The 23,531-nt window shown below is 32.6% G+C and overlaps 1 protein-coding gene across 1 annotated transcript in view; it reads right to left on the bottom strand.

Moving 5' to 3' along the window:
* SYCP1 (synaptonemal complex protein 1) overlaps nt 1–21,096 on the bottom strand; it is an 88,961-nt gene extending 67,865 nt beyond the window's left edge. The window contains exons 1-10 of the mRNA XM_031967350.1: nt 20,882–21,096; nt 19,431–19,541; nt 17,436–17,520; nt 17,245–17,288; nt 16,992–17,045; nt 14,982–15,146; nt 14,105–14,172; nt 12,963–13,036; nt 1,337–1,395; nt 167–236 (exon numbers count right to left, since the gene is read on the bottom strand). Coding sequence (XP_031823210.1) covers nt 167–236; nt 1,337–1,395; nt 12,963–13,036; nt 14,105–14,172; nt 14,982–15,146; nt 16,992–17,045; nt 17,245–17,288; nt 17,436–17,520; nt 19,431–19,538 — 727 coding nt within the window. The 5' untranslated portion in view covers nt 19,539–19,541; nt 20,882–21,096. The remainder of the gene's footprint in view (nt 1–166; nt 237–1,336; nt 1,396–12,962; nt 13,037–14,104; nt 14,173–14,981; nt 15,147–16,991; nt 17,046–17,244; nt 17,289–17,435; nt 17,521–19,430; nt 19,542–20,881) is intronic.
* Between the last annotated feature and the right edge of the window lie 2,435 nt (nt 21,097–23,531).

The raw sequence follows: 23,531 nt of genomic DNA, 5'->3' as shown, positions 1-23,531 counted from the left end.
AAGGCAATTAAAAACTCAAAACTTCAAAGTAAAAAAATTATTGATAGCATCAATTGATAATTTTTGCAACTTCCAAAATCATACCCAGATTATATATTATATTTCATATCCTTTCTTATAGCATAACTGTTAGAAGAGCACTGTAAGTATTAAACAGGATCCTTACATTTAAAATGCATTTCCTGTCTGTAACTTTTAGCTCCCACTCGAAGTTCTTCAAAAGCTTGTACCATTTTCTGCAATATAAAATATAACTTTTAAAGATTATATTTGGAATCCTGAAATACAATAGCTTGCAGAATAATGACCAAATTTTAAGTATGAAAACACAGGAAATTCAAGTAAACATAATCTTAAACACTGATTATATTAGAACATGACAAAGACATAATTTTAAAAATATATTTGGACCAGTGTTATTGGTATCACTAGGTACTTTTACAAAATAAATAGCAAAATAAAGAAGATGTCTATGTCTCCCATTCCTAAAAAAAAAACAAAAAACCCTGATTTGTCTTATTACTATCTCTACTGGGTGTCATCCTCTGTTTCAAAATTATATTTATACTCAGATGCCTACATGTCCTCTCAGTCAGTAAAGCAGCATTCACCCCCCAATATTCATACTTTTTCTTGCCCTCAATCAACTTGTTTCCATATTTTATATATTCTGTATGCACTTTTTTTTTTTTTAAAGCAATTGAGGTTAAGTGACTTGCCCCGTAACATACAGCGAGGAAGCGTTAAGTGTTGGAAGTCAGCTTTGAATTCAGGTCCTCCTGAATTCAGGGCCAGTACTCTATCTACTGCACTGTTCAGCAGGCCCATATGTACTTACATTGCCTCCCCCACCAAACTCTTGAGTTCTTGAGCTTAATTTCTATTTTTTATTTTATATCCTTAATACATAGCATAATAGAGGTACTTAATAGCTATTGATTTTGTTGATTGATGAATTGATATTTAAGTCTGTGGTGGGCAGCTAGGTGGCGCACTGGATAGAGCACCAGCCCTTAAATCAGGAGGACCTGAGCTCAAATGTGATCTAAACACTTTTGCTTCCTAGCTGTGTGATCCTAGGCAAGTCACTTAACCCCAACTGCTTCAGCAAAAAATAAAAACAAAATAAAATACTTTAAATATTTCTTTAAAAAAAAAAAGACAATTTTGATAGGAATAGCATTTTTAAAAACGTCATCTAACAAAATTGTTTGTATAATAAACTAAGGTTTTAAATGAATAATTGTCCATATGTTCCTGATAACCAATCTCATTTTATTAGGAAAGTCTCTATTCACTTTTAAACTTAAAATCCTTAAGTTTCTTTACCACTTACCTCCAAATTATTATTTAGATCTGAATATAGTTGTCTAGTTTCTTCCCTTTCATACTCATCTATTATTAATGTAAAAAATTAAGTTTAAAAAGTGAATACAAATGTAACGAGGCTAAAGACACATAGAACATGTTAAAATATCAAACTGGATCAAATCAATAGGTGAATGAACTATGTAGTTTAGCATTCCATCTGTGAGAGAAACACAAAAGGTCATTTTTAGGCAAGTAACTTCACTCTTCATGATGTTACCCTAAAAAAATTTTAAGAAATTCCAAATGACCAAAATTATGGTCACAGTTCTAACTTACAACATGACTTTTAGTGTAATACTTTACTTTGGGACCTTAAGTTTCCTCAACTGAGAAACAAAAAAAATTGACTAGATGATATATAAAGTTCCTTCCAGCTGTGGCTAATACTCTTCAATCCTTACCTTTATTTAAACATTAAATTCAACATTTACTACTACTACATAATATGCACTGTGCTAGGTGTTTGTTCCTTTAATATATAATGTGATAAATTATTATTATTCATAAATCCTGATTGCAAATCTATTACAATCAGTATTTAGATTTAGAATCCAATATATAAAATAACATCTCATTTCAAAACAATATTTTTCAAACTTCAAAGGATAGCTTTTTTTTAGTTTCTAATCTGGGGTACTGGCAAACAAATCCAAGTTCAATCAACTTGTATACTTCATGATTTTTTAAACTTCAATCATATCCTTCCTTGTTATCTCACTTTTCAGCCTGAATCCCTTAATGTACTCTATCCTCATAAGAAACATTCAAAGTAATGTGCTTCCTCATAGTTAATCCCAACTTGTCTCCCTCTCTCTCTCTCATACAAAGACACACACACACATGTAACTCAATAACAATATTCAAAACAAAAAACTGAAACAAACAGCAAGAAAAATTTATAAATCAATGAAAAATCTTAAAATTAATAAAATGGGTCAAATTGGCAAATATTGCAAGAACAAAAAGATAATCCCACTGGCAAAAATTCTAACACCAACTCATAGGCAAGTGCAAATAAAACCACATTCAGTACTTTCAAAGAGATGAAAGAAAAAATAATTCCTACCAAAAAAATGAACATACCATACCATTAAAGTCATCAAAACCTAAAATTGTAGGATTAGCTGTGGGATTATAGAATCTAAATCCTTTATTTTATAAATGAGGAAATATGAGTTTTGATAAATAATAAAAATTCAGCAATAAACTCATAAGTAATACATACTAAAAAAAATAAACAAAACACAAAAACATAATATTATTGATTTAAACTAGAAAGAACAAAGGCCATGTAGTTTTATTTCTTTCCAATAAGAAAACTGAAGTACAGAGAAACTAAATGACCTGCCTAGTCACAGAATTGGTAAATGCCTGAGGCAAAATTTGAATCCAGGTCTTGGGTGCAGTGCCTTATCAATTATATACCAGCTATCTCTCATGATGGACACCTCAAAGAGCAGAACTGATGGGAAGAACAAAGAATAAGTGATTCTTAAGAAAAACTAGTACATTCATTCACTCAATTATTCATATTCTATTTTCAACACAGTGTTAACTTTTAGTATAGATGGGATGAGGCATGCTGTAAATGACCACCAGAGAGGAACTGAAAGCTAAGCACAGTCCTTTAGTAATTGATACACTCTCCAGAGTCAACATTAGAAGACAGCACACCAGTTCCTATCAGGCCTGAGGAAAAATCCAAATGCAGTTCAAATTGTCTTTGAATCAATCCATGTTTTCCATTCCTTTACTCTCCTGGCATTATCCTTGGGTAGTTAGTAGAATCATAGGATTGTAGGTTTAGAACAGAAAAGAACATCAGAGGCCATCTAATATAACCTCCTAATTTTACAGATGTGTAAACTGAGGCCTAGAGACATTATGTGACTTGCCTAAGTTCATATGGGTAGTAAATGGCAGATGTGACAGACGTAATATACTTGGAGAACATCTAAAGAACAGCAACTACAATGGTGAAAGGTTTCACAATCATACCATATAAAATCAGTTGAAGAAACTAATCAATTAATTAAGATGTATTAAGCATCTACTATGTGACACTGTGTTAGGTGCTCAAAAGAAGCAAAAGACAGTTCTTGCCCTTGAGGAATTTACAATATAATGGGGTAGACAACATGTAAACAAATATATATAAAGTAGGCTATAAATATGATAAATAGGAAATACTTAACAGAGGGAAAGAACTGAAATTAATTAGGATTTGAGCTTTAGTTCTCTTACTATAAATCCAATGCCCTTTCTAATGTACCATGCTGCCCCTCAATATGAACAGTTCAAAACCAATACAGGTGACCTAAAGGAGAAGGATGAAATGACATTGTAAAGCCACAAGATAGATATAAGCTGCAAGACAATATTTTAAAAATTTGAATTGTCATAAAGATTCTATCAAAGACATATTATTGGAAAGAAAACTGTATTAGTTATGGAATACAAGTTCTTGAAAATGGATAAACACCTAGTATTGTACCAGTATTCAAGAACTATTAGGAGAACCAGAGAGAAAACTCTAAAATATTAGATGTCTTCTAGAAGCTATTTATGAAAATACATGACAAAAATTTCCCCTTACTGGAAACTCATGAACTTTAGCCCTACATCCCTGTCAGCATGATAAGATTCAATAAGCCATACTGATTGAACCTATTAAAATTCACATTATCTAATCTCAACTAGTTCATCGCTACTATAGAGTTTTTTTTTAATTCATTTCTGATTTACTCTGATCATACTTTTCATAATAGCTACTCCAAACCTTCTCTATTTCCAAATTTTCAAATACTCCCTCTCAACAGATTATCTTATCTCCAATCTTCCTAATTTACTGAGAAAATTGAGCCAATGAGTGTGAAGTCTTTAGAGAAAGATATGTGCCCTTCAAGGAACTATATGTAGTCAATAATCCAGTTTCTCAGACATGAAAAAAAAGGGGGGGGGGCATGAAAGCTCAATATAAAATAAAGTGTGTGTTATGATACCCAAAAGGTATTTTAATTTTTGGTTGAATTAAGAGCTAACTCTCTGCTTTTCTCCCATCATCAAATGTAAGATCCTTTAAGAGAGGAATTGTTTTTATTTATTGTTTATGAATCCCTAAAACCCAGCAAAAAGGCCTGAAGTGCTTAATAAATGTTTGTTTAATTTAATTGACTGGAGATGTCATAGTCTCTGAATACTCTTTAAAATCACATCTTAAATATTTTACTCATTTCTAGCTGACACATTTTAGAAAATACACTATTAATCTGGAGAGCTGCCAGAAGACAGTAGCTAAAATGGTCAAGGGTTTCACAATTATACTATATTAGAATCAGCTGAAAAAACTAATCAGTCAGTCATCTATCAGCATCTACTATATGGCCAGCACCGTGGTAGGTGCTGATTAAAAGGAGAAAGGCTTTAAAAGACAGTCCTTTTAAGATTTTATTAAGGGATTTACAATATAATGGGGAAGAAAACATGTAAACAAATATATATAAAAAAAGACTACAACAGGACAAATGGGAAATATTTAACAAAGGTAAGGCACTGGAATTAAGAGAGGCTGGTAAAGATTTCTTTTAAAAGAGGACATTTTACTTGGACTTAAAGGAAACTAAATAAGCCAATAGTTGGAACAGAGGAAGAAAAGCATCCCAGACTTGGAGGGTAGCTAGAGAAAATTATCAGAACCAAAAGATGGGAGTGTCTTATTTGTGGAATAGCCAGGAGACAAAGTCATCAGATCAAAAAATACATATTAAGAATAAGACGACTAGAAAGATAGGAGTTTAGATTACATAGAACTTTGAATGTCAAACAGAGCATTTTGTATTTTATCCAGGAAGTACTAACAGCCACTGGAGTTCAATAAGGGAATGATATGGTTGAACCTGAGATTTAAGCAAATCATTTTAGTAGCTGAATGGAGGATGGATTGCAGCAGAGAAAGATTCAGGCAAATCTACAAGCAGGCTTACTGTAACAATCCAGGTGCAAGATAATGAGGGCTTGCACCAAAGTATTGGCAGTGTCAAAGGAGAAAAGGGATGTTGTATACATGAAATAGGCATTGGCAACAGACTGAATGTAGAGTGATGAGAAATAGTGAGTAGTTGAGAATAACTCCTATGTTGCAAACCTATGAAACTGGTAGTATGCTGTTACACTCTATACTGGGGGGTAGGGAGTAGTAGGAGAGAGAAAGATTTGGGGGAAAAGATAACGAGTTCTCTTTTGAACAATTCAAGATGTCTATCAAACATCAAACTTGAGATGTCTGAAAGGCAAATGGAGATGAAACATTGGAGGCTGGAGCAGAATAGTTAAGAGCTCAAATTGTCAGCACAGAAATGATAATTAAAACCATGGGAACTGATGAGATCACCAAATAAAGTAGGGGAGAGGGAGAAGAGGGACCATCACCCTAAAGAAGGGAAGATGAGGCATAGGAAATTATAAACATCTTCAATTATCTGATTGACTATAATATAGAATTAAGACTTACTGTCTACTCCCAGAAAACAGCAATGAGTAGAAATTTAAAATTAATGATTGATGTAAGGAACTATTTCCTAACCATTAAAAATATCTCACTATGGAATGTGTTCTTTCTGAAGATCATAAATTCCCTTTTATTACTTGAATGATAGATATGTGTTCTATCTATATCAGGTATATTGTAGATTAGATCTTTAAATTGTGTGAATTGAGAAATTTCTTTCAATGCAGATATTCTATTCATTCTTCTTAAATCAAGATAAAATAGTTGTCCATGAAATGGATATGCCATTGGAATACCATTAGCTAAATTGCTAAATATTTCAAAGGGGTATTCAAATGGGGGAAGAGAAGAAAAACAAACTAAAGAGAAAGAGTAAGGCAATCCTTAAGAAACAGCATTGTTATTTATAAGTTAAAGCAATTTTTAAAATTATTAATATCTTATAAGACAGGAAACAAGGTTTGGGATAAATCTGAGAAAGTTATCATATTGAGTGATAGAATCAGAATCCCAAAAGACCCTAACAGATTAGAATGAAGAGCTAATCTAATCAAATGAATACTTTATTTAAATTCCAAAAAGTCAACTCTACAAGTATGGAATGGGGAAAGCATGTCTAGACAACAGTTCATGTTGAAAAAATCTGGAGATGTTAGTGGATATAGCTCAATATGAGTCAACAATGGGAATTGGAAATTAAAAAAACATTAATGAGATCTAAACTACATTTATTTAAAAAAAAAAAAAAAGTTCTCAGAATAAGAGCTAATCCTACTGTACTCTACCCTGGTCACACATCATCAAGATTTCTGTATTCATGTCCGAGTACCACATTTTGAGAAGGTTTTGATAAATGAAATAAAATCCAGAGAATTGTAACTATCATGGAAAAAAATGAAAATTATGCTACATGAGGATCAGATGAAGGAACTAGGAATGTTTAGAAGCAATGAATGAGAGCATTCATTCTAACTGTAGTTTGTTGGATTATCTAGATGATGCAGAGGATAGAGCACCAGCCCTGAAGTCAGGAGACCTGAGTTTAAATTTAACCTCAGACACTTAACACCACTTCCTAGCTATGTGACGCTGGGCAAGCCACTTAATCCCAATTACCTCAGGAAAAAAAAAATTTTAGTTTGTCCTTAGTTTTGATGTCTTGACTCATGTGTGAATTGGATTTAAGTGCAGCAGAATTGCACAAAGTCATCAACCTTACTCTTTTTCAGATTCTTCCAAGTCCAGTGACAAAACAAAAATCAGGATGACTGATGATGTTTTAGGATGCAGTGGATAATCTTGGCGTTTCTGATTTCTGACCAAGCTCCACAGTGCCTGCCTGAGCGACCTTCATGGCCAATGGAAAAAAATTGGTTCTAGTCCTCACATTCTGCCAGGGGAAGTCTCCCCAGGGGAGTAGACATACCTCTCCGATTCATCAACAGGTTAAATGCCCATTGGATACCCTCAACCTGGTTTAGCCTGTCTGTTTCCTGGAGTATAGCTGCTGCTCATGCTACAGAAAAAGTAGTCACTTAACCTTTATGTGTTTCAAGTACCTCCCTAGAATTAATGCATAACAATACTTTATTAATTTGTTCCTTCTTTCACTTAACAAAATGCTGAAATACTTGTAATCTCTACTGGAGGAGGAATACTTTCCAAATCAGGAGGTCCTCAAATTGACACAATTACTTGACTTTCATAGATTTGTGGATATGACACATTTATCCAAGTAATTTTTCACTTGGAAGTAATCTCCTGACTCCCTTTAGAAACTCAGGAAAACCTTTAAAAGATTTGAAACAGAAAGCAGTATTTCTGAAGATACTTTTAATACCTTCTGACTCCCTTAGTTAAAATTATGTTTAAAATGCTCACTTGCTTTTATACCATCAGTTATGTAATCGCTAGAGTCAATTTACAATTTTATTTTAGTTTCCATTATTTCAAGAGTTGAAGAGAAATCAGTGGTTCACAATCCTTATGTGGCATGGGTTAGGAAAACAGGCCTGACCACTTAACAATGAAGATTTTTTTCCTTATATTGTGAGCCTGGAGGATATCTAAAACCAATCTTTCAATAGTGATTCTCATATGCACATAAGGTCACTATGAAAAGGACTAAGACAGCCTTTTTAATATAGGATCAGTTTCTGGAAAAAGGGGGCAAAGTAGAATACAAAAGGAAATTCAGAAAATCATAAAAATAAATATACATTTAAAGAGTAAACACAGATATCAGATATATTCTTTGATAAGGAGGTTTTCCCAAATATAATCATAGCAGCAAAAATTTGCATTTATATGGTGGTTCAAGGTTTCAAATGTGCTTTATATATATATGTACATATATGGGTATACAGGTATGCAAGGAGAACTAGCACTTCTGGTGTGAGGACTTGATGACCCCTTTTCAGGACAATATATCTATCTTTGGTGTCCACCTACCACCCAACTCTTACCAGTGGCTCCTAATAATAAAAACTATGCAAAAATAGAATATGCTTGCCTCAAAAGGTAATGTGTTTCCCATAAGTGGAGGCTGCCAATGACCAACTATTGTAACATAAAGGGTCCCTTTGCAGGTGTAGGTTCAATTGTATCTCCTTTTGAAGTCCCATAAGACCCAAAATGGATGTGGGAAATAGAAGTGTTCCTCAAAGCAAAAAAGAGAGTCAAAATGTTCATCTGTGACAGATAATAGTTAAGGTTTAGTGAGAAAAAAAAATGTCCATTGTTATATTTTTTTATTCATTTTACTTTTTATTACATCTTTCAGGTCATATTTTTCTTATGGTGTTTAAATTAATATCATCAATTATTAAATTCACATTTTAGAAGGAAATATAAATTATGGATTATTCTGGTCTCTCTTATCTACACAGTTGAAGAAAAATCAGCCTAAACTTGCATTAATAATGATTTCATGGCAGCTTTTGTTGCTCTTGTTGTTCAGTCATTTCAGTCATTATTTTTCATGATCCCATTTGGGACGGTTTGGCAAAGATCTAGAATGGCTTTCATTTCCTTCAGCTTATCTTGCAGATGAGGAACTGAAGCAAAGTTAAGTGATTTTCCCAGGGTCACACAGCAATAAATGTCTGAGACCAGATTTGAACTAAGTAAGATGAGTCTTCCTGACTCCAGGCCTGGTACTCTATCCACTGTTCTATCTAGCTGCCCTCATAACAGCTTCTAGAACTACAAACAGGATTGTGAAAAAATAATGGAGTAGGTTTAAAAAAAAAAAAATCCAAGCAGTACAGATTTTACCCACAAACAAAACAAAATTGCACCTTAGGGTGAATGCAGACCAATAAAAAGAAAATAATAGTACTTTGAGCAGAACAGGGATCCTTCGGGGACAATCCTAGAAAATCATTAGCAAGAACCCAAAACTGAAGTTTAAATGGTATGAAGTTATAAATACCTCCAGGCTAGCTCTACTGAAACAGCTAGGGATCCCTAGGCTAGCTGGATTTGGAAGTAGCCTCAGCATCAGCCACAGGAACTGTTACTTCCTAGACTGTGTGAAGGTTTAGAGATCTGAGTCCTGAAAATTGAGGGAACTTCTGCTAATGAATGTCTGGCTCAGTTGTGCTACTGAGACAGCCCTGGGTTATAAGGAACCAGCACATTTGATTAGTACAGAAGCAGTGGGGCAGTAGTGCACTGGCTGTTGACACTTACAGGAGGATGGAGCTCTTGGTTTGGGGTTCCAGGCCAGAAGGGAAAACTAAAGTGAAGCTAGAGGAACCATCTTCCTAATCCCAAGATTAATGATAACTACATTAATCAATTTCATTCTTTAAAAAATGAGCAGGCAAAGGAGAAAAACCCAACCATAGAAAGTTACAATGGAAATAGGGAAGACCTGGGGTTAATTTTCAGAGGAGGATATGGAAGCATAAAAAAGCTTCTCCTACCCAAAGAATACTGTTAAATGGTTATCTGCCCCCCCAAAAAAAATTTATAGAACCCCCAAAATACTTTAAAATCAAATGAGAAAGATAGAGGAAAAACTACAAATAAATAAATGAGGGGATGGATGGATGAATAAATAAGAACTATCCAACACAAACAAGATTATAAAAAGAAACCCAAGCAACCAGAAAAGAAGTCTTAAAGAAGAGTCTTAAAGAATAAAATGACTCTTTGAAAATTATAATTGCACAAGGGGAAGCCAGTCAAGTTATCAGAGACGAAGAAATAACAAAAGTATAGAGAATGAACAGGGAAGAGAATATGAAATATCTTACAAGAAAAACAACAGATATGGAGAATAGATCAAGAAAAGAAAATATAAGAATTGAATTACATGAAAGAACCAAAAAAAGAACCTCAACACAATAATACAAGAAATAGTTAAAGATAATTGTCCTGAAGTGATAATACAAGAATGGAAAATAGAAATGAGAAAAAAATCCACCAATAATCACCTCCAAGATATCCTATAAGGAGACCATATAAGAACATTATTGTTAAATTTTGAAACCTGCAGATTAAAGAGAAAGTTTTACAAGCAAAAAACAATTTTTTTTCAAATGTGCTGAAGCTATATAATGAAAATTTTTCAGGATTTATCAACATCTACAATGAAAGACTACAGGTCCTAGAATAGTGAATGTTGATAATCAAAAGGATGTGAGCTGTGACTGAAAATATTATACCCAGCAAAATTAAGTAAAATATTAAACCCCACAAAATGAACATTCAATGAATTCTCAAATTTTCAAGATTTTGCCTCAAACAAACCTGAACCCAATAAAAAATTTAATATCCAGGGCTCAACTCAAAGACTAATTTCAAGGGACTCAAGAAAGACAAACTGTTATATTTTATACATGGAAATGTAAACTATATGTCTAAGATTGACACTAGAAATTAAAATCCCCCCCCAAAAAAAAAAATTGAGGTAGAGCTGAGTATGATGTGACTCTAAAAAGCAAAACTATTTAGAAAAAGGTAAAAATAGTAATTATGATATATAAATGAAATACGAGAGCAAAAACGAATGCAGAGGAATTAGATGGAGGGAAGATGGCTGGTAGTTCTAAAAAGCTACTTACATCAGGGGAATGAGTTATAGAAGGAACAATACAAATATAGAGGGTGTGTGTGTGTGTGTGTGTGTGTGTGAAGAAGAGTTATACTTGACTCTGGGAGATTTATAAGCCAGAGACCGCAGTCGGGCAGAATGAAGACAGAGAAGTGGTAGCAGGCTGTCCTCTGGAGAACACTGAAACCAAGATCTGGAAGGCTTCCAGAAAACTAGCCGAACCCCAAGTAAAGGAGATAAGAAGTTGGAAGAGGCAAAGCAGTAGGAGCTCTTGGAATCAAGGAGAGAGATAAGCCTCTAAGAAACCTAACCAGGCCCAAGGAAGGAGACAATAAAGGATTTGGACTTTAATTCCTGGCTGCTTTTGGGGTGATTACTCTGAACTGAAACTAAGGCTGCCTCCAAAAGCCCCCCCAAGAAACCTGCTCCCAGAGAACATTATATTTTAGAGAAGAATACAGTGTGGACTATGATAAACAGTTGGATAAATAGCTTATTGAGACTGTTTATCAGTATTTATATTTTGAATGTTGCAAATAGACAATAATTTGAAACCATAATTGAATAGGAAAAAAGAATAATCTGAATTCTATTTAGGAAAATCTGTGACTCTTTCACATATTGCAAATTTCCCTTGAAACAAAAAAAAAAAATCTTGTACTAACACTCTTATAGTATGTTATACAGTTACTAGTCACAAAATGTTACAATCACATATAGAGGGCAATAGAGATATACATAAGTTGAGTTAAATGAGCTACAATACATAATAATGAATTATATAAAAGAAGCAATATGTAAAACATCATCAAGCAAGTGTATGAATGGAAATACAGGTGGATCATTCACATAGTGAAAGAAAAAAATAGTAGATGGACAAATCATATGTTGCACTGTTAATTACACAATGTTAAAGCACATAAAGAAAGGCCCCAGTATGTTGAGTTAAGGATTTATGAAAAGCCCTTGTCAAAAGCTGCACAGGATAAGAAGACGTTGACAGTTTGCAATCTAAACTATGGGAGACATCACAAATCAACTGGTACAGTAAAAAGAGGTCTCTAACAATAAATTTCATACCATGGTATTCCTCACTATATGCATTCTCCCACAATCTTATTAAAATATTTTAATAACTTACAAACTTGTAGTATAAAACTAGATAATTTTCACATTGCTTAGAAAGGAAATAAACACAGTATTTAACTAAATACAACATTGGAGGCAGCATAATAAAGTTCATATAATTTCTTAACCATCTGTATAACTTTATGCAAGTCACTTTATCTGCCTGGACCTCAGTCTCCCCATATGTAAAATGAGGGAGTTAGACTAGTTATGTATTCTTTCCACCTCTAAACCCCATGATCCTATTTGTACATAATTATGGGGTCAGCCAGGATTATGCTGATAAGTGTCTAATAATTGCTTTCTAAAGGAAAAAAAAATGTAGGTAGAACACACTTTTAAATTTAATCTGCATTACTTACATTTTCTCCTTTACCTTCTTAAATCTACACAATCAACAAAATTAGAGTCCTGATTTGTAACATTTGCTTAGTTCCAAGGTGTAAATGCTTACACTGAAATTTTAACAATTTGATTGAGCTAGTTAGTATTAGCTGGTTCCATCATACCTGTGAAGTGGTTAGCTCTCTTTCACAAGCACTTTCTCTCTACAACTATCATATTATATGCATATATCATTATTAGTCCGTTTTTACATACATTGCATTTCATTCTTGATTTGACTTCCCAATTGTTTAACATAATATAGAAGGTTATTTTGAAGGCTAGATTTCAATTTTGATGAAGGCAACTAAAAATACCATGTAAACGTTTTTTGAAGAAAATTCCATGGAGTAAAATGGAACATGATTAATTTTTACATAATAAAATGGCCACAGGACTATATTATTTTTTCAAATTACATTGGAGTCTAAAAGGGGGAAAAATGCTTCCTAATAAAGATAATGAAACCATTATGTTGACAAAGATTAAATAAACAAGAAAGATATTTACATTTCTTTGACTTTTCTGCTGACCAAGCACAGGTTTCTTTGAGTAGATTGCACATATGTCTTGTGGCGTTGTTCCTAAGGAAGGGAAACATTCCTTTGTAAAAATGTGTTCTAGAAAAAAAATTTTCATTAAGAAATTTATGAAAAAATTCTAAACATGTAGAATGTTTGAAGCATACCACATCTTTCACAGATAGAAGCATAAAGAGAAACCTGCATTTACCTATGAAAAAAAAGATGATTTTATAACTGCCTCCCATGCTGCTGAGTGCAGTATGTGTTCTCATATTTACCCAAGCTACAAGATGCCATTTGTCAGCAAATCCTAAGGCAAAATCAATCATACCAATGGATCAAAAAATATTTCTTATTATGTGATTAGTGCTGTGGAGAATACAAAAAGACTAAAATCTAAAATCAAAGTATTTACAATCAAACTGGAAAAAAAAGACAAAAATATAAGAAATAATAGCTCAAAACAAAAATCATATGTAATTAACTGCTAAATATACTCCAAACTACAAATATTTTAGGAGTTCAAAGGAAAGATGTTAGAAGGAACTATAATAGTCTAAAAAAATTTCATGGAAAAAAAAAAGGACTTAAGATAAGTTTTGAAGGACACAGACATTTTGATTAAACATTGTAAGAGACCACTTTTCAAAAATTTTTAAGTTTCCTGGTAAGAGGATTTACAACAAAATAGCAAAATACAGTATGTAAGGAAAATTAGCTTGACAAGATGAATTAGAAGGGGAAGATTGTTTTAATAACCTATGCAGAGAAGATAAAACCATAGTTTTACAGAAGATTACCATAGTTGTAGTTATAGTAGAAAATATGAAATACAAGAGACATTTCCAAGGAATAATCAACAAGATTTGATAACTGATTATAATTGGGGATGAAAGAAAAGATTAACAGAAACAGGAAAGTTGAAAGAGTTGGTTTATGACTTCACTGACCAATTACTCCTGATCTAACATTTATCTGTGTGATGCTAATAATAAATGCAGAAAAGTGTTATGGTCAAAGAAACTGCTAAGAATAAAAAATGCAAAAAGTTGAAAAAGGAAAATTCTCCTTTTTCCATAGTACTCAGTAGTATAATATTTATAAGTTAATATTGAAATTATTACTTACTCTTTTAGTAATTCTTTATTTTCCTGGATTCCATCTTCTAACTTCAAACTTACTTTCTCATTTTCAAACTAGTTAACAAAAAAATTAAATAACCGTCTCATATTTTGTTTATTGAAAACATTCTTAAAGATAATCAGCAGATCACTTTTTCTAGTAATATTATAAGATGCTGTACAATAAATAAACCTCAGTGACAGATTTCCTTTTTTTTGACATGCTCTCTGGACCTCATGTAGGCACAGAAATTTCACTTATTTTAAATAAGCCCTTCTTAATCATTTTTACACATAGTATAATGAAATGAGTATTCCCTCCACCCAATATTTTAAATCCTCTTTATTTTTTCTCAACATTCTGGAGAAAAATCTGCCTTTTAATCTGAGTTGCATTTCTGAAAATTCTCTCTTTTCTTTATATGAATAAATATTTTGGGATCATTTACAAAGATATGGTTAAATAATTTCATATTTGAAAGTTCAACTCTGTGTCTTATCACTATCATTTTGTATTGCCAATAAATACTTTGCCACTAAAAAAGGATTTTTGAAATAAATACAGACTTCTTTAAAATCCTCTAAAATGTTTAATAACAATCATCAGTTCAAAATAATTTATACTTTTATCACCTATACTCTATTACTAAAAATAAAATTATATTAACAATCAAATACATGAAAGCTCGAAATAGCATTTTCTTCAAAATTCACACCATGGGGCAAATTTACAATTTAAAAAAGTTTGAATAATACTGACCAATTTTAAACTGAAATCCACACTTATGTCAAATGGACATACTAATTCTAATAATACTAATAATTTTTCCAACTGATTCTGCTTTTACGAAATTACATTTGCAAAAGTTTACCAATATACCTACCTGCAACTCCTGAATGGCTTTTCGCTGTGCTTCAATAATCTTTCTATTTTCCTGTAACTTTTTCTCCTTCTGGTTTAGTTCAAATTCTATATTCACCTTCCATTTCTTAATTTTTTCAGCCTCCTTATATAATTTTGAATAAACTCTGCTTATTGGCTCTGAAGTCTATTGAAAAAAATTATCGAAAAGTTCCATAAGTTAAATATCATCTGCTGAATATTTTTAAAACAAAAAATATTAAAGACTCCTAAAAATGGCATTATTTAATTTTGATGCAAACTCCTTTCATAAATATAAATGGCAGTTTACCCAAGTCAGACAGATAGTATAGTAAGTAAATAGAATACTAAACTTGGAGCCAGGAAGACCAGAGTTTGAATCCTGACTCAGATAACTTAAGAATTGGATGATCCTGAGCAAATCACTCACCTTTTTTGGATTCAGTTATCTCTACTATAAAATATAATAATATAGCACCTATATCAGAACTGTGAGCGTAAAATAAGATAATTAAGTCATTTGGCAAAGCATTATATCGATAGTGTTATTGTTGTTTGGTCATTTCAATTGTATCTGACTCTTTGTTACCCCTTTTAGCATTTTTGAGACAAAAAGACTGGGAAGATCTGCAATTTTCTTCTCTGACTCATTTTACAGATGAGGAAACCAAAACAAAAAGGATAGACTGACTTGCTCAGGGTCACACTGCTAGTAAATGTCTAAGATCAAATTTGAACCCACACCTTCCTGATTTCATGCCCAGTGCTCTATCTACCATTTAGATGCAAAACCAATAGTAACTATTATCATTATCCATAATACAGTGATAAAGAGTTGCCTGGGGAACTGAGAAATTAAGTGATTTGTTCATAGCATTACTATGCCACATGGTCTCTTCAATACTTAATATTTGAGACAATTATCTCATCTAATTTATCCTCAGTCATCCTAAGAAGTCATATTAGTTCTCTCAAGCTAGTGGTTTTATTTATTGTTTATATAACTGATTTCTGTTTATAAAATCACATTTCTAAACATTTAAATCATAATTGTAACTACTAATGACTTTTTTCCACTGTACTTCAATAATCTTTAGTACAACATTAGCATTTAACCTGCACTGTACCTTGCTGGACTGAATGAATTAATATCAGCAGCTCCAAAAACTACTTAACTCATATCCTTAAATCCTGATAAAATTTGGTTGATTTACATGCTTAAAGTAAATTAGATACTAAACACAATACATAATCTTTAAAAAAAAAAAAAACAACTAAAAAATGTTAACAATAAAAGTTGAAAATTGGAGGGAAGAAAATGGAATGGGACTATTTAAAGCAAATTATAATAAAAAAAAGTGATCATAAAATGCAAACTTCATCAAGACTGGAGTTCTATTTGAATTATTTCACATTTTTTAACAGTCTTTTCTTTCCAAAAGTTTATGTGATTGAATCCAAAAAAGCTTACAATACTTACTCCTTTTAACTCTGTATATCATATTATAAAGTATCATCATTTAAATTATTCTATAATTACTATACCATAAACCATGATTTCTTGTCCAGCCATTGGTGTCCAAAATTTAATTATCATTAATAAAAATAATTCTTTGTTCTAAAATCACATATACTCCAAAAGAATCCATATACTGTATCCACAATAATAGATACAATAATCATCCACATACCAATTAACTTTCTTTTAAAACATTCAGAAACATGATTCTTATTCCTTTCCACACACTGCTTTCACCTATATTCTTCTGTTCTTTGTGACTGAACTAGATAAAAACAAAACTGTCTCTAAAAAGTCACTAAACAAGAATTAAGATTCATTTGTACCAAAGGAAAGGAAACTAAGGTATTTAAAACAATCCGAAGAGAGAAATCATTTTTTTTAAATCTTATATTAAAACTGTAAGGAAATCAATTGTAAATATCACTAATGCCATTATGAGAAGATTTTAAAAATAATAAATAGCTTTGATTTAAAATAGGAACTTCTGACCTCAAACTGAGGGTTTTTTAATTCTTCCAAGAAGTCAGACTGCTCAGTACGAACCTGAAAAGTGAATAAAATGTTTTCTGTAAGATGATATAAGTTGCTAGTAGGTGTCAAAAAGTAACAATACTAACTTAAAAGTAACCCAGTATCTCAGGAGTTGATTTTCTTATTTGCAAATAACTGATTCAACAATGATATATAGTATAGTGCAGTCATCATGCTATATGGAAATAGAAACACAATATATTTAACTGACCTCTCCAATCATGGGCAAAAAATTAACTTTTTGCAAAACTGGATCTGAAAGATAAAATATTATTGATATTTAAAGACCAAATTTTACATCTATATTGCATTAAATAACATGAATAACTATCAAAGTAAGAAGGCTCAAAAATGCTTGTGTCTTATTTTTCTAATCCTTAAAATCAGTTTTATTTCTCCCACCTGAATCAATGTGTTCACTACGTTTAGATGGTTTAGTTATTCCAAAAGGCAAGCCAAATTCATCTTCACCACTTTTGTTAAAACCCTGAAAGTATAAGCAAAACATCTTAAGTACACAACAAAGCCTTAAAAACATGTGTCTCTAGATATGTGTGTGCATATACATGTATGGTGTTTCTGTATACATTACACATAAAATATTTCAACACATTTATCAATGTAGGGTATTTTATTGAAAGATACAGATTATAACTCATCTATGTTAAAGTCATGTCTTCACTAGTTTCTATAGCCAAAAACTACTTATAACCTAGTGTCTAATCTTCTGACAATGAATTTTTTTAACTTAGTTATTAAAATGTAAACCTCTTGAAGTGGTTGTTTTATTTTGACTTTGGATCTCCAACACATACCAGTTATGTTTACTGACTTGAATTGTCTTGCTTAGTTCTCTGATGAGACACAAATGTTTTTTGTATTTGAAGTATTTCCAATTTGGTATGACTTCTCAGAATTTGTGGTCCACTGAAGTTAACTTTAGAAAATACAGTGTTACCTTTAGTCCTCAACCAGATATATACTTCAGTAAAGATCATAAAATGTATATCTGACAAAAAGAATATATGTTTATATTCTTCTATTATAAATCTAATTTTATTCATTTTATTATTTCAAGAGGTCTATGATTGGCATACTGTACACAGATGAAGATCATAATTTTGTGGAAGTTCTTCAATAGTTTCTGTGGCTGAAAAAAAAATTCTTTCTATAGACCTGGTGATAAGTCTCTCCAAATTTAGCTATGCCGGTCACAATATTCATATTGTTTATAACTAGAGCTATGTATTATGAGTGTAATTATGGGAAGGGATTAGACGTATAATTTTACCAATATAAGGAAATCCCAGAGGAAAATTTCTCCCAGTATAGATTTGTAATTGCTCTATGACTTATGGTCCCAGAGAGTTTCCCCAGAGTACCAAAAGGTTAAGTAACTTACCCAGAGTTACAGAACTAATATTCATTAGAAGTAAAATTTTGTTTTGGGTCTTGCTGATGTTCTAATTCTTGCCATGCTACTTCTCAAGCTTAACATAGCAACTAGAATTTTACATTTTACATTTAAATAAAATTTTACATTTTAAAACCAGTAAGTCTAGTTTTTTTGTTGTTTGTTTTTTCAGGACAGTAAGGTGATACAGTGGATAGAGTGCTGGGTCTGTAGTCAGTAAGACATCTTCTTGAGTTCAAATCTGGATTCAAACACTTTTACTAACTGTGGGACTCTGGGCAAGTCATTTAACTCTGCCTCAATTTTCTCATCTGTAAAATGAGCCAAAGAAGGAAATGCCAAAGCTCTCCAGTATTTTTGCCAAAAAAAACCCAAATGGGGTTATGAAGAGTCAGCCATGACTGAAAAATGACTCCACAACAACAAAGCCTATAAATTCTACATACAAAAAATTGTAAAGGTTATCATTCAAGAAATAGGTAATCTAGAAAAAGGGATGTCTGCACTTATAGACCAAAAACAGACTACCATCTAAGCTTCCATACTGAATAGATAGAATTTATGGAAGAAATCCAGTTCAATTGAAGTAGTGAATAGATCTCTTGTAGTGTATTTAATCTGGTATTTCAACAGTGTTGAGATTTCTAGGGCTTCATAAGGTGCAAGATTGTATTTGATTCATTCAAAAGTAAAATATATTTTAGTAGTAAATAAAATTTACTAGTCAGTCTAAAAGCAACATTAACCAAATGTCCATAATGTATACTGGGCATACTATAGAAATAGGTGCTAAGAATATTGAGGAAGATGCATGTTTGGTACACAAAATGCTTTTGCTCCTACAAGAATATAACATTCAAAGCTTCCATTCTTGAGGGGGAAAAAATTGGGGGGGGGGGTAAATGTCATTATTGAGAATACCTCATATTAAATCTCATTCTACAGGCAGGAATATCAAATACATATGTCACATTCATATTTACCTTGAAAAAATTAGTGTCTCCTCCTATGGTCTGAGGTTTAACTGCTGATACTTGACTGCTGCTGAGTCTTGGTGGTACAAACAATTTAAAAGGCTTTTCCTTTTCCATTTCCTTTTAATCAAAAAACATCAGTCACGATGAAAATATTGTACATTGTTTCTGACAATACACAAATTACTCCTCCTAACAAAATAACAAATGTTTCTGACAATCTTATTATCAATGTGGACACACACACACACACACACACAAAAAAAAAAAAAAAAAAAAAAAGTTTACTTTTTTAAAGTAAAAAAAAAAGTTTACTTTTGGTTTAAAAAAAAAAGTAACAAATGCTTGTGGAATGAATTGCCTGCATTCCGATACTAATGCTCCAGTATTTGCTTGGTAAAGTAAAAAGAATAGACTATTTACAAAACCCTAAATTGTCAACTATCTGACAAAGAAAATTATAATAAAAATCCCAAGATCCCAGCCCTATTTGAAATAGCTAATTTTCTGATATATTTAGTTTTTTAACCATCCAAATTTATTTTTAAAAATTTACTCATGTTTGTATTTTTTTAAGTGAAAAATGTGATTATACGGCATGAAATTCTGACAAATGCAAAATTCGTGTACCTTCCCGATGCCCTGCAAATTTCAAAGATATAATGTGAAACCACAGAGTAGCAAATTTATTTCACTTTCAAACAAATTCATAAGTACGTAAGTAAAGGCGGAATCAAGTGTAAGGGAAATTAGCTGTGGAATATTACATAGTCGTTCTACCCAAAATGAGCTCCCTTGACACATTTTTAAAAGGACCTTTTCTAGTTTTAATCATTATATGAGTTAAATCACAAACCCAAAGAGCTGTGGTCACATTCTCAAGTATCAAAATTTTCTTCCTGAAGCATCTAAATCAGCCCTGGAGCACTTGCCACCATGTCTGCAATACAGCAGGGGCTTAATAAATGTTGTTTTTTTTGTTTTGTTTTTTTTTTGAAGCCCTGGGTGGAAAGGAACTAGAGCCAGAACTTGCCCAAAATGGGAGGCCTAAATTATCACTTCAGAAGGCCCGGGGAGCTGCAAATTGGAGGACCCGGATTTAAATCTCATCCCGTATGAGTTATCACTTGCCACCTGTGGGATTATGGCCACGGACCGCAGTTTCCTCATTTGTAAAAAGAGAAAGGATTGGAGTGTGCAGTTTAGGCCTAAAATCCCTTCCCTTTTAATCTATGCTCCTGTTAAATTCTCCGCACCCGACTCCCTACTCTTGCTCTTTGAGGAAAAAGAACTCGCAAACATGAAGGAGGAAGGGGGAGGGGAAGGAGGCGAGAAGGGGGAGGGGAATTAGAAGGGAAAGGGGGAGGGGAAAAGGAAAAAGAAAGGCAAGCGGAACAGTGGGGGAGGGTGGCAGGAAGGTGGGCAAGGTTTGGAGAGTTAAGGGTAGAGCTGATACCCACTGCCGAGTCGGGCTGCCTTCCCGTGGGCGATGTGGGGCGAGAAAAGGACAAAAGGCCGCTGCCCCCTCAACCGCCGCTTCAAAAAGGCGGGAACGCCTCGAGGCCGTCGGCCGTTATGCGATTCCAACCGCCACCGAGTGCAGGGGGGAGGAGACAACGCAGGGAAGCCAGTCTCGCGAGATTCTTGAAGGCCACGTGCTCACGGGGAGCAGCTGGTTCTTTCCCTCCCCCCTCTTCCTTATCTTTCCAAGTAACATTGTAATAATAAAAGCGCTTACATAGCGCTTTATGGTTTGAAAGACACTGAATGTATATTATATAAAAATTTTATTTCTATAAAAAATACAACTTTGCATTATATTGTACTCATTATAATGGCTCTTTATTGTAAATTTCACCAAATGTTATTCCTGGGAAAAATGAGTATTTCCCCACTCATTTCCAGCGTTCTGTTTTTATTTCTACCGTCTTGGAAAACATTATTAGTGGAAATCAAGGCCACAGGCCTCACAATTTTCTCAAAATTTAACACATTTGTTAAAATATTTTGTGCTTTAAGAACATTACTTTTACAAAAAATGAAAAAAGCATATACAAAAATATTAGATATAATGAGTCATAATAGAATTAGGATACATTTTCCCACTGAATGAAATGAATTGGGAAAGCCATTTCACAAGATGGAAAGTGTTTTAAAAATGGAGTAAAAGTCTGCTATGCCCCAGGCCCAAGTTTCTTTCTCCAGAAATCACATGATTTATAAAGAATAGGATTATATATTCTTTTTTCTTTATTTCTTTCTTCTTATTCTTATTTCTTTATTTTTATTTCTTTATTCTTCTATTTATGACTAAATTAGGGCCACCTTGGCATGAAAACTCCCATATAAGGTAATTTAGTAATCCTAAAGATGTGGTTGGGTTAGAAGTTTTTTCTCATTTATTACTTAGAATGTGAGGTCATTTGTCCTGACTAATCAGAGCAAAGGTTCAGCCTATAGGGAGTGTTACCCAGAGCCCTATATAATTATTGTTTACTCTAACTTGCTGGGAGGGAGATACCCTTTCTCGAGAAGATCATAATAAAATTCCCTTTCCGCATGTGTGCGAATCTCCTTGCTTTATTTGATCTGGTGGTCTTTGTCTCACGCTACTACATAGTAAAAGTTTCAAAGAGATGCTTTTATCATAGTTTCAGTGTTTTTACATTATTCACAAACTCTCAAAATTGGATTTGTAATAGATCACTTCCTTTTACTGATATGAATTGTGTTAGTACACATAATATAGCACAATAAAAAGGTCAAAATACAGTACAAAAGTGTGATCAAAATCTAGTATGTTTTGCCACTTTGTCAAAAATAGCATATTCTAAAAAAAATGCAATACAGGGATAAGCTAGGATTTTTTTTTTCTTATTCCTCTTCTCCAAAACTTTTAAAGTAAACATATCTTTAATGAAAAGGTAAGATTTAAACAAATAAAGGGAAGGATGGGTAGAATGCCCCTACAACCTATTTCCTTTTTAACACTTACAAAGTATTGTTATAGGAATACATTTTGAATTGTTCATTCAATGTGTCATCAAAAGATGAACTATATTAATCATGTTTTGAAACTATTGTCACAAATTCCCTGAGACAGTACATTATAAAAAATATGGTAAAAGGTCATCTCATTCACTAATTATATTATAAATGGTGAGCTATTTAAGCTCCATCAACCCTAGTTTCCTTATCTATAAAATAAGAATAATAATTACTTGTTGAATCTGCTTCATGGGATTATTATGAACATCAAATGAGATCATGCATGTAATGTGCTTTGCATATCTTAAAGCTAATATATAATATCAATAAACCTCTCTAAGCCTGTTTTTTCATTTAAGTTGATAAACACTACAAAAATGTGAGATTTTCTCTAATTACAACTATGTAGACAAGCTAGTGTTTTTTCCTTCAGTTTGTCTAGAAATTGTCTTCAGCTCCAAAAATGATTTGGGAACATGTACACTTGTCAATTTAATGGAAATAGAAAGTTTGAGAAGCTTAATAAATGACTGTTGTAAGCCAGGGAATTCCTTATCTTCTCCCAGGTGATCATTAGTTCCATAAGAATAAGCAACAGGACTATATAAGAGGGACTTTTGTACCTCTAACTAGAATGGTCTTAGATGTCCCTCCTCAGATTGTTTTATTTAGTAGAACAAATAAATAATATCACTGATGCTTTTTTTAAAATTTGGCTAAAACATTGGATTTTTCCACAGTAATCCTATTAATATTCATTCATCCTCAGTATCAACTTGGTTTTAAATGTTAAAGTATGAGAAGAAAGCAGAACCAAGAAATATGTAGTGACTAGATTCATGTAAATGATAACAAAACTAAAAAACAATTATTGTCATGATCTATCTTCTTAGAAAACTGATAATGAAATATACTTCCTCCTCCCTCTAGCAGCCAGTTAAGTAGCTAGGCACTTTGCCAAGGGTTTGGGAGACACCATCCTTGTCTTTTACTCAGTTTAATGGGCAAAGGGGGGAGAGAATATGAAACAGCTATGTATAAACAGGATGTATAAAGGGTAAATTAAAAATAATCTCAGAATGAAAACACTAAAATTAGAAGGATTGGGAAAGGCTTCTTGTA

This window comes from Sarcophilus harrisii, chromosome 4, assembly GCF_902635505.1.
Source record: "Sarcophilus harrisii chromosome 4, mSarHar1.11, whole genome shotgun sequence".
In the NCBI taxonomy this organism is placed as follows: domain Eukaryota; kingdom Metazoa; phylum Chordata; class Mammalia; order Dasyuromorphia; family Dasyuridae; genus Sarcophilus; species Sarcophilus harrisii.
The sequence above is the reverse complement of the archived record's forward strand: the minus strand, read 5'-3'. Positions and strand labels throughout refer to the sequence as shown.